At 39.5% G+C, this 12,524-nt stretch overlaps 1 protein-coding gene across 1 annotated transcript in view; it reads right to left on the bottom strand.

The window, feature by feature from the left end:
• rapgef5a (Rap guanine nucleotide exchange factor (GEF) 5a) overlaps positions 1–12,524 on the bottom strand; it is a 258,368-nt gene that overhangs the window by 208,744 nt on the left and 37,100 nt on the right. Inside the window, exons 2-3 of the mRNA XM_039737710.1 lie at positions 11,101–11,157; positions 3,901–4,007 (exon numbers count right to left, since the gene is read on the bottom strand). Of these exons, the coding sequence (XP_039593644.1) occupies positions 3,901–4,007; positions 11,101–11,157 (164 nt within the window). The remainder of the gene's footprint in view (positions 1–3,900; positions 4,008–11,100; positions 11,158–12,524) is intronic.

Raw genomic sequence — 12,524 nt, 5'->3', positions numbered from 1 at the left:
GCACTTTGTCAACTCTGACCCCCGACGTATGTGGCTGGGCATCCAGGCCATTTCTGAGTATAAGTGCGGCACTTCCACACAGACAGCCATGGATATGTCCTTCCTCAAAGAGCTGAACGACTTCTACGCTCGCTTTGACAAGGACAACAAGGAAAAGTCCACTATAACCCTACCCTCTGATGACTGCCATACCATCACACTCACCCACACGGAGGTTCATAATGCACTAAGCCGCATCAATGCTCATAAGGCTGCTGGCCCTGATGGCATCCCTGGACGTGTCCTTAGAGCATGTGCTGAACAGCTGGCAGGGGTCTTCACGGATATTTTCAACCTGTCCCTTGCCCAGGCAGCAGTGCCAGCATGCTTCAAAACCACCTCCATAGTGCCAGTGCCGAAACACTCATCACCAATGTGCCTGAAAGACTACCGCCCTGTAGCACTCACGCCCATAGCTATGAAGTGCTTTGAGCGACTGGTACTGGCACACCTCAAGACATGCCTGCCCCCCACACTGGATCCTCACCAATTTGCCTACCGTAACAATAGGAGTACAGAGGATGCAGTATCCACAGCGCTTCACGGTGTACTCTCACACCTGGACAATAAGAACACCTATGCAAGATTGCTGTTTGTTGACTTCAGCTCAGCATTTAATACAGTCATCACTTCCAAGTTGATCACTAAACTTGTGGATCTTGGTATCAATAATTCTATCTGTAATTGGATCATGGACTTCCTGACCAACAGACCCCAGCATGTCAGGTCTGGCCATAACTGCTCTACCACCATTACACTCAACACTGGCATTCCACAGGGCTGCGTGTTGAGCCCGTTTCTCTACTCCCTTTTCACTCATGACTGCAGGCTCATGTATGGATCCAATTCCATCATCAAGTTTGCAGACGATACCACGGTGATCGGTCTCATCAGTGATAACGATGAGTCTAATTACAGGGAGGAGGTAAAACACTTAGCTGCGTGGTGCGCTGAAAATAACCTGCTCCTGAATACCACCAAAACCAAGGAGCTCATTGTGGACTTCAGGAAGAAGGGAGACACCCACCACCCCATTCACATCAATGGCATGGCTGTCGAACGGGTTTCCAGCTTTAAATTCCTGGGGATACATATCTCGGAGAACCTGTCATGGACAAACAACACCTCCAGCCTGGTCAAGAAGGCCCATCAGCGCCTCTTCTTCTTGAGGATACTGAAGAAGAGCCAACTATCTGCTGTCATACTGGGCAACTTCTACCACTGTGCGATAGAGAGCATCCTGACTAACTGTATTACAGCCTGGTATGGGAATTGCTCTGTTGCTGACCGCAAGGCACTGCAGCGGTGGTGAAAACACAACGCATCATAGGGACTCCACTTCCGGTCATTGAGGACGTTCACAAGAAGAGATGTTTACGCCGAGCTCGTTGCATTCTTAAGGACTCCTCTCATCCAGCCAACAAACTCTTCCAGCTCCTCCCCTCCAGAAGGCGCTACAGGAGCCTTCCAACTAAAACCAGCAGGTTTAGGAACAGCTTCTTCCCCACAGCGGTCACACTTCTGAACTCAGTCCCCCATTGAACCTTCACATCCACACACTTAATCCTCTACACTACTCCTCCTCCCTTCCTTGTACATATCTGTACATACCTGTGCACACACAGCACACCTGTACATTGTACATCATATATCATATATTGTACATCTGTATATATTACAATACTCATAGTATTACAGCACATACATATCACATCTGTATATTGTACATCTGTATGTATATATATATATATATATATATAGTACTTATAGTATTATAGTACATACAAATACATTTATAGGTATATAAATGTATATTGTAAAATATGTATATTTGCCATCCGCATTTAGAACATTTGTATATCTATTTATATATATCTATATATCTATTCCCATCTTCACTGTGCTCTTAACTGTACATATCGTATTTAACTGTAAATATCGTATTTAACTGTACATAATATGCACATATTATATTTATTGTACTTCTGCTCTTTGCACTTCTGATTAGATGCTAAACTGAATCTCGTTGCCCTGTATTTATACATGTGTAATGACAATAAAGTGAATCTAATCAAATCTAATCTAACTAATTGTTGTTTAATTTCCTTAAACATAAAATTTTTGAATGTATACCAAATAGAGCACTGTCCAATAATTAGCAATTGAAAAATATCTATCACAAAATAATCAATACTAGCATAAAATCAGTATCAATATTATCCTGTGAAAGGAGAAAAAGAACTGAAATAAATTCACCATGTAGCTATTAATGTTAGTTAAAACACAAAGTAATTAGTTAAAACTATATCAATAAGTAAGAACTTAGAAAGGAAAGGAACACATTTATTGTATAACTGGAATACAAACAGTTCGCAATGGACAATAAAGTAAGGGGCTTGTCGTGATTCTTCATGATTATCTATGACTAAAATATCGGGGTGTAAATTACTGCAGCCTCCCACCATCCGACATCACTGTTCATTTTGATATACTGTGTATGATATCCTGTTTCTGTGCTCCACTGAGTGTTACCAGTTTACTGTATATTTGGTAATTAGAAAATCACTATTAACATAACACCCTCATCTAAATTTCAAACTCTAATATATGTATAAAGCTGTATAATGACACTGCTGTCACACAACTTTCTTTGCAGCTTTCTATTTAAAGCTAAGTGTCCTCAGTAAGGTACAGTATGGTTCATCATCCTATTCATTCAGACCCACACTTAAATTCTTTCCTATGCAGTTAAACACCTTCCAAACTTTTCACTTTAGCCTGTCTTTTCTAATTAAGATATTACATTAATTGAAACACACATGCCTATGGTCCTAAAATAAATTGCTACAAAAAGTCCAGTTATAAGCAAAAGTAAACTCTCCACCATTATTTAAAAATGTAAGAATTCACACTTGATTATGTATTCTGAAGACATACTGTATGTACCGTGTCCTGAAGGATTATCGATAGATATTCTTGCAGGGATCATGCATTCAGACCAAAATCATTTTTGCCCGGCACCTTCTGATTCATTGGGATGAGAAAAAAAGGGACATATCAAATACTATTTGACTCGTCTTGGTGTCTAGTTATGCTAGACTTATTTGGGGTTCCCCTCTATTTCTGTCCCTCTAGACTTGAAAAACTCTAATTTGTAAGCCTTTTGTGAACCATTATATGCAGGAAATTACATCCTCATCATGAACAGTAAACCAGTAAGTGTCTTCACCAAAAATTATTAGAAGGACTTGAAGTTGCACCTAATGCATTAACCGACCACAGGGGGTTCACCCTCTAATGAAATATGAGGGGGGTCAAAGTCACTCCTTTTCACAAAATTGTAAAAAAATGGGAATTGGTAATAGAGACATATGGAGTGTCATTTCATGCTCTTCCAAGGTTACTGATCACATATACGATTTTTGATTCTTTACCAGAGGTCCTAGCCTCTCTAAGAGCCTCATCCTGAAGGTTGAAAAACACAAACTTGAAACTCAAGCATATGGGGTATCATTTTTGACTATGTGGTTATGCTTTCTGTGAAACAGTGAGACAAATACATTTTATATGCATAACAATTTCAGTTATAGGATTTAAAAGCTACTCAATAACACATTACCTTTATCCAATCTGCAACTGTAATAATTTAACTTCCTTAAGCATTATTTTTTTTTTCGTTTTGATTTTCGATCCTTTACTAGGGATCTAGCCCTCTGTGGACTTTTATCAGGGGGTGAAAAATGACACATTTCTATTATAATTGAGAATATTTAGACTTTAAACATTTAAACTGAAACAAATATTTCATACCATAATCTAAATATGGAATGTGCAAAAAGTAAAAATATTTTTAAAAAAAACCTCATTATCCGTGCCAGCTGAATCCTGTCTTTTGATGGGTAGGAACCATTTGCTAAAAAGGAATTTCTCAGTGCTCTTCCAGCACAGGGGAAACTTTCTGCACAAGCCTGTAAAACACAAATAAAGGAGAAATCTTACAAAAGGCAATTTTCAATTAAAACAATAATATGATTAATCCTGCTTTTTTTGTACAAAACTATATGCTAACTACATATCAAAATTTTCAAAGTAACTGTACCTAACTCCTGTTTTTCTTTATTGTCTGCTGATGCTCAAATGTGAGGATGATTATGGTACATTGTATGGAGTTGCAGAATGTCATATATTTTAACAATTAACTTACTGTAGCTATTAAATTTAATAGAGTACTTTAAATCAAGGAGAAACACTTCTCTTAAATGCAATACGGTATCAACATGGTATACGAATGAAAAATATCAGAAGGCTACTTCAGTTACAGTATGAGAAAATTGATTAATGTTAATTATTACACATACTTTAGACATTAATAATATGGTATGGACCAAGCAAAGGTATTGTGTGTTGTGTCTTATTGTATAGTAATATCCCTTGTAATACGTTTTACAATAAGCAAAACGGTTAGTCTACCCATCTATGCCAACATAATGGCATTCTCAACCAAGCACTTCTTTATCTGGCTGAAACTGATTTCTTTGACACTAGCTGGCACCCACCATAGCATACGAATGAAAAACGGTGAGAAAGGAATTAAGAAGAAAGAAATACTTCTTGAAAGACGCAGTTATGAATAGGTGTTTTGCTGGAGACGACAGATAATGAGTCGAATGATCTAACCGTAGAAAAAGCCACATACAACTGACCATGGCTGAAGACTGGTTGTTGTAGATTAACACAAATCTTTGCAAACGTTTGTCCTTGGGATTTGCTGATAGTCATGGAGTAGGCGAGTCTGAGTGGGAATTGTGTGCATTTAAATTTAAAAGGAAGATTGGTGTCGGAAGGAAGAAATAACCCACTGATTGGAACAGGCAGTTGCCAGATCCCGGAATAGAGATGACGTTGTACAAAAACCCATCGACAGAGAAGATAATGTCGTATTACATTTTATAACAAAGGCTTAGGAAACAACCGTTGCAGTATAACAAAAACAGCAAGGAGCGAAACCAATGCCAATGGTCGAGAGAGTACCTTCCTGTAGCAGGCTACGGAAAAGACTCCCAGGCGCACACATTGCTGAAGTGAAAGGTCAAGCGGTCAGGCAGTGACGTGACACCAATGGGGTCGTGAGAGAGGAGCGGGGAACGCAGTAGTCCGAAGGAGGAATAGGAATCGAGAAAAGCAGAGTGGAGGTGTATGGGAGGCCGCAGGCATAGTGGGGAAGGGTTTGGAAGAGGAGGAATAGGAATCGAGAAATGTCGTGTGGGCGGAACCAGTTTTGAAGAGGAAGCAGCCGTGTAGCCTGCGTGTGGGCGGGATCGGTTTTGAAGAGGAAGCAGGACGAACCAGAAGAGAAATATATATAAGAGATTCCCAGGTAAGTACAACTAGGCATGTCAGTGTGAGAAGGCAGGGATCACTTGGGACAGTAAACCATGGCAGCATGGTGCCTGATGAATGCAAAGGGAATGGATGCCATTGCAGAAAAAAGCGAATAGGAGCCTAGGTGTAAACATGCAAGTTCTTCTTAGGGAAAGAGAGACTCCAAAGAAAGCTATCAAAAGGATTCAAGACCTTTTGGCCACTATGTACAGTACCAGCAAGAGGGTATTTCTTACTGTCACGTGTAGAAAATCTACAGTGTGATGAAAAGGAATCCAGTACAAAGTTTATGGATTATGCAGTTGTTTTAAACGAATGAGAACATGATAAAGGCTACTGATGACTCAGGGGCACATGTATATAAGGAACCCCTACAGAAAGTTCTAGTCTGATGTCCTTATACCCAGAAATGATTACCTGTAAGTTAACCAAGGATGAGTATAAAACCCATTTTGATGCTAAGGGATTATTGAGTTTAGGAAAAATAGGTGAGTTTGAGAAAATATCAGGTGGAAGAAAGCCAAAGACATGAAAGAACACTTGAGACAGAGACAGAGAGAGAGCAAGAGTAAGACCTGGAAAAGGCAGTGAATGGTGATAATGAGGAGGTGGGCAAATGTGCAAGCCTCCCATTCCTGACAGATAGAGGTTTAGTACTTTAGTAGATTGGCACTGAAAGGTAGCCATGTTATTTCTACTTCAGTTTGCTGTATTTCCCAGTAGTTATCCCTTCTTTAAAGATATTTTAATCTATTGACATCCTTTTTGGTCTACACGGATGCTCCAAGGATATCCTGTCCTGAAACATCAAACGGGTATAAAATAACCTGCTCCTATTTAACATATTAAAAACTACTTGACTAGGGAAGACTTCCGGGATGTGGTCTACTGAGTAGACGTGTATTCGGCTCGCTCTGCTACACTGTACTATATTTATCTTACAAACCACACACTTTTTGTTCTGAAACCCAGATTTAGGAACTTTTACATGTATTACTTTTAATCCAGCTGTAGAATGCCTAAATCGAAGGATAAATCCTAACGAGACTGAGAAAACTCACCGCCGTCGGCACCTGCAACTATGGCGCAGATTAGCCTTTTGTTAGAAGGTCACAGAGCTGCGCTGTCTGCGGACTTTAAGCCTTCTTTTGAGAACTTATCGTCTAAACTGGATAGTGTTCAATCTGCAGTACATAACCATAGTCTGCGTATTAGTTCTCTCGAGCTTGCTCATACCGATTTTGATCAACGTTTAGACCAGATCAAGGCGGAATGCTCTGCGCTCCAAAAAGATGGTGGTTAAAATCCAAGATGGCAGATCTAGAAGGGCGCAGCAGACGCAATAATATTCGGATTGCGGGTTTACCTGAAGCTATTGAGGGTCCACGCCCTACTACTTTTTTGTCTCAACTCCTTGTCGATGTCCTTGGATCACAGGTGCTTACTTCGCCGCCAGAGCTGGACAGAGCACACCGGAGCCTAGCTCCCAAGCCGGCCGCCGGGGGGAAACCCCGGCCGGTTATCCTTTGTTTTCATCGCTACCAAATAAAGGATCTGGTGATTCGCGAGGCACGTAAGAGAGAATGTGAAGGGCATGAATGGTCCAGTCAAGAGATCTAGAGTTCTCACTCATTTAAAGCGTCTTAAAGCAGATGTTATTTTTCTTCTGGAGACTCATTTGCGTATTAAGGATCAGAAAAGACTTAAAACGCCATGGATAGGTCACGTCTTTCATTCCAGCTTTGATTCCAGAGCAAGAGGTGTTGCAATCTTAATTAGTAATAAAATACAGTTCTCACTCTCCAAGACGATAACAGACAAAAATGGAAGATTTTTAATTATTGTAGGGACTATCCTGCACAATCCTATTGTCTTGGTGAATGTTTATGACCCAAACTTTGACAACGCCCAATTTGCTAATAACCTTTTGAGGATGATCCCCAATTTGAATACACACCTTCTGATCTTTGGGGGGGATTTAAACTGTGTTATTGATCCGGTACTAGATAGATCTGCCTCCAGCATAAAAGCCCCATCTGCCATGTCAAAGTCATTTTCAGACTTTATGACTCAAAATGGATACATTGATCCATGGAGATTTCATAATCCACAAGCCAGAGAATATTCTTTTTTTTCTCATGTTCATCACACATATTCTCGTATAGACTATTTTTTTATTAATGACTCTTTAATTTCAAAAATCCATAATTCTGAGTATCTCCCAATTGTTATCTCAGATCATGCGCCTTTGGCTATAGACATCGCTTTGTCCACCTACCATACAGCTCGACCCACTTGGAGGCTCAATTCCTTGCTTCTCTCAGACCCGGCCTTTTGTGAATATATTTCTGTTTCCATTGATGACTTTTTAATTACAAATAGGTCGGATACCATCTCAAATTCCTTATTATGGGAGACTCTTAAGGCTTACCTAAGAGGCCAGATTATCTCATATGCATCTCATCTGTCCAGATCTAAGAAATCCAGACTAAAAGACCTATCTACAGAAATTCTTAAACTTGATCACCAGTATGCCCTGAAGCCTTCTCCAGAAGTATATAAGCAGCATCTTAACTTGCAACCTGAGTTTGACTTGATGTCAACGAGTGAGGTGGAGCAGCTGTTATTACAGTCTCGTGGTAACTATTATGAATACGGGGAGAAAGCTTCTCGTTTGTTAGCTCATCAACTAAGGCATCATAATGCCGCCCGTCACATTATGCAAATAAAAAATACATCAGGTACTTTGACGTCTGACCCAATTGAAATTAACTCTGTCTTTAAGGCATTTTATAACAGTCTTTACACCTCAGAGTTTCCTCCCAACTCTGGAAATATGCAGAAGTTTCTAGACAGTTTAGTTATATCCACAGTTGAGGCCGTTAAAGCAGTTGAAATTGATGCCCCCCTTAATTTGGATGAGGTCATATTTTCGATTAAATCTTTACAATCAGGTAAATCCCCTGGTCCTGACGGATTCTCTTCAGATTTTTATAAGAAATTTTATCCCAAATTAGCCCCATTACTCTTGTCTGTCTTTGAGGAATCATTAGAGCAGAGTTCTCTCCCCATGACGCTGAGACAGGCCTCTATCTTACTATTACTTAAGGAAGGGATGGATCCGACTTTTTGTACTTCTTACAGACCCATAAGCCTTCTTAACGTGGATGTGAAAATTCTGGCCAAGCTGTTAGCTTCTTGCATAGAAGGATTCCTCCCATCTATTATTTCACATGAACAGACAGTTTTTATCAAAGGAAGACACTCCTTTTTTAATATTCGCACCCTCTTTAATATATTGTACTCCAAACATCATAGTATTCTCCTGAAGTGGTCATTTCATTGGATGCTAAAAAGGCATTTGATAGAGTGGAGTGGGAGTACCTCTTTGCAGTCCTGAAGAAATTTGGCTTTGGCGATAGATTTATTTCTTGGATTCGTCTCTTGTATACTTCCCATAGCTTCTGTTTGTACCAATAACATAAAATCTGACTTTTTTCCTCTATCGCGTGGCACACGTCAAGGCTGTCCTCTCTCCCCCTTACTTTTTGCTTTAGCTCTAGAGCCACTTTCGATAGCTCTCAGGACTTCCTCTTTGTTCCAAGGCGTGACTCGTGGAAATATAGAACACAGGGTGGCCTTATATGCAGATGATTTACTTCTGTATCTCACAAACCCGACTAATTCCCTAGCACATGTTATGGAAATACTAAAAGATTTTGGTTTCTTCTCTGGATATAGACTTAACATTCAAAAGAGTGAATGCTTGCCTATAAACAAAGCTGCACAGCGGCTCAGAAAGACTGACCTTCCCTTTCACCTGAGTTATACTGGTTTCAAGTATTTGGGAGTGAATGTGACTAGCTTACCTAAGGCTCTACAGGCTGCTAATTTCACTCCTCTACTGGCTCATGTAAGGTCAGCTTTTCAAAGATGGGCTAATTTGCCGGTATCTCTATTGAGCAGGGTTAATGTAGTTAAAATGAATGTTTTACCCAAATGTTTATACCTTTTCCAGTGCATTCCTTTGTTCTTACCCAAATCTTTTTTTAAATCTATTGATCAAATGATCTCCTCATTCATATGAAGAGGTAAGTCTCCCAAAATTCGCAAGCCATTATTACAAAAGTGCAGACTCAGTGGAGGTCTGTCTTTAACCAATTTGATGTTTTATTATTGGGCAGCTAACATCCAAAAATACATTTATTGGCTAAAAGATCCTCAGGCATTTTGGTGTCAGCTAGAAGCTCAATCATGTTTGTCGACCTCTCTCCCGCTTTATTATTTGCATCCCTCCCTGTATCAATTACTCAATATACAGATAACCCTGTTGTACTTAACTCTCTTAAGATATGGCATCAATTTCAACGCCACTTCAAATCTGTTTCTGCTTCTGCTCTGGCCCCACTATGTAATAATCACCTTTTCCCCCCTTCCCTTTTAGACTAGTTTAATTTATGGGATAAAAAGGGCATTACATGTTTTTCCGATCTTTATAAGGATAATATCTTTCTTAACTTTACGGATATGTCGTCCCTATATGGTTTGCCCTCATTTCATTTATTTCGTTATTTTCAGGTTAGACACTGTGCTTCCACTATTTTTCCTGAGTTTCTCATTCGCCCACCTAAACAGTCTTGGGAAGACTTATACGAACTTCCTTCACATAAAAAATCTCTTACCTCGCAAATATATAATACTGTTCTTTCAATGGACAGTTACTCTGACAATAAAACTATTTCAAATTGGGAACAGGAATTGGGTCTGGACTTCAGAGAAGGCTACTGTGATAGTATAGGTAAGGGGATTCGTACTTCCTCATCTTGTGCAAGGCTTTCTCTTATTCAGTTTAAAGTAGTACATAGGCTACATTGGTCAAAGTCTAAACTATCTAAAATTTATCCCAATGTTCCTGACCTATGTGACCGATGTAACTCCTCTCCCTACAATTTAAGCCACATGTTTTGAGCACCAGACATTAAGCAGCTATGGACAAACTGCAAGTTCATGACAGTTTCCACTCACACACACATACCCACATCAAAGAGGGCCAATCTGGAATGACCAATTAACCTAACATGCATGTATTTAGGAATGTGGGAGGAAAACCTACACAGACACAAGGAAAATATATAAACATCCCATAGACAACAAGTAGGCACACAATTAGAACCCAGGATGGTGGATCTATAAAGTGTAAGTGCTAACCACTAAAAAGTTTTGTCTCCCAAATATAAATATAATTAAAACAAAATAACTAAAAACTAGTACCACTAAAATTTTCATAATATGCATAGCATTCACAATAGGATTGTGTGATTACAGCTAGATATGCTCTTAAAATCGTTTTTTTTTTAATCAAACATTAACAGTAGATTTATAATTACTTGAATCAAACAAAAACAACTTGTTTCTGCTTGCAATGATCTTAGGCAACATATCTAGTGCACTTTTAATAAAATCATTCTTAAACATACCAAGCATGGTCATTTTTATTTCTGCTTTCTCGTAATCTAAAATGTATTTGCAGAATGTTTATTTTATTTTCAATTGTACAAACAAAATATTTAAATACTCAAACACATAATTTAAGCTATAATGTAGCTGTGAGTTCACATTACTGCACAAATGCTTAACCGCAAAAATACAAAAACATCTTCATAATGCAACAAGAGTTACCTTTTGTTTGGAAACGTTATTGCTTGGACCTGCAATGGTATCAGAAACTGTGCCAGGCTGTAGAGATAAAATTACAAGAAATAAAGAGTTAATGGGCTGAAGACACACTCACACTGAAACCCCCCACAAACATCTTGGTCAAAAATTTTGAAAAAAAAAATACAAAAAAGGTGTAAGCAAAGAATTATTTTTTATGTTTAAAGTACAAGAAACACATGGAAGAGTAAAGAAGCAGAGTTAATAAATGGCTACTTTTGCCTGGCAGTTGATACAACTACTGTAAGACAGCACAATACTACTTGTACCTTACTTTGTTTCACAAAATCTCCTGGTGAATTACTTAGTTCATCAAACAAACACAGGATCAAACATAATCACGATTAAAATATTTTAATGGAATCTGTCACAGCACAAAAAATTCACATGGGTTAAAACAAAAATCATTAGCAAATATATCCAAAAAAATTAAGAAACAACACTGTATGATTCTCTGGACAAGCAGCAGGCAAATATACAGAACTTAGTCAAACACTGAATTTAATTAACTGTATGTGCAGCGTGGGATGCAACCAGGTTAGGTCAGGTCAGGCCAGGTGGGGGAGCACACACTGGTACAGCGCATTGAAGCATCTACCACATGACGAAACAACATCTATCTGCTGCAGCCAGGTGTTACTTGGACACCCCCTCGGTCTGGTCCAGATGTTCAGGTCGAGCACCCTCTGGAAATTGTGCCACATGGCCATAGTGCCATAACTGACAATCGCTCACAATGCAGATAATGTGCCTCTTTAGGGACTCTGTGAGCAACCGCTCATTTGGCACAAAGTCAAATTGGCACTATCTAATGATTATCTGAAGAGACACAATACCAAAGGAGTCCAGTCTGGATAGCGTCCATCTCTCGCCACCATATAGCAAAACAGGAAGCACCAGGACTCTAAAGACTTGGACCTTCATCCTTTTGAAAAGATATCAGGAGTGCCACACATCCCTTTCCAGCAACCTCATGAATCCCATTCCCTCAGGAAGAGTCACTAGAGACATGAATGTCGCTGCTGAGGTAAGTAAACCTCTCAACAAGGTAGACATTTTCTCCTCAGACAGACCCACTGCCAATGGCTGTGCCCAAGAGGTCATTAAAGGCCTGGATCTTGGTTTTCATCCAGGATACTCAGACTCCTCGTTCAGTCTCTCAAGAGACTTGATCAAAGCCTCCATTGACTCCATGATGATCACAGCATCAACATACAGATCACAGATCGACAATCACAGCTTTGTAACACCCTCAAGAACTGTGGACACAGAGATGTCCAACATCCTAGCAGGAGGCTCTGCTTTAAACAGCTGCTCAAAGTAGCCAGCCTAGACAAGACATTCCATGCGCCTACACAGAAGGGCCGCCTCAAATTGGGACCCGAGTG

This window comes from Polypterus senegalus, chromosome 15 (genome assembly GCF_016835505.1).
Source record: "Polypterus senegalus isolate Bchr_013 chromosome 15, ASM1683550v1, whole genome shotgun sequence".
NCBI lineage: Eukaryota > Metazoa > Chordata > Cladistia > Polypteriformes > Polypteridae > Polypterus > Polypterus senegalus.
The sequence above is the reverse complement of the archived record's forward strand: the minus strand, read 5'-3'. Positions and strand labels throughout refer to the sequence as shown.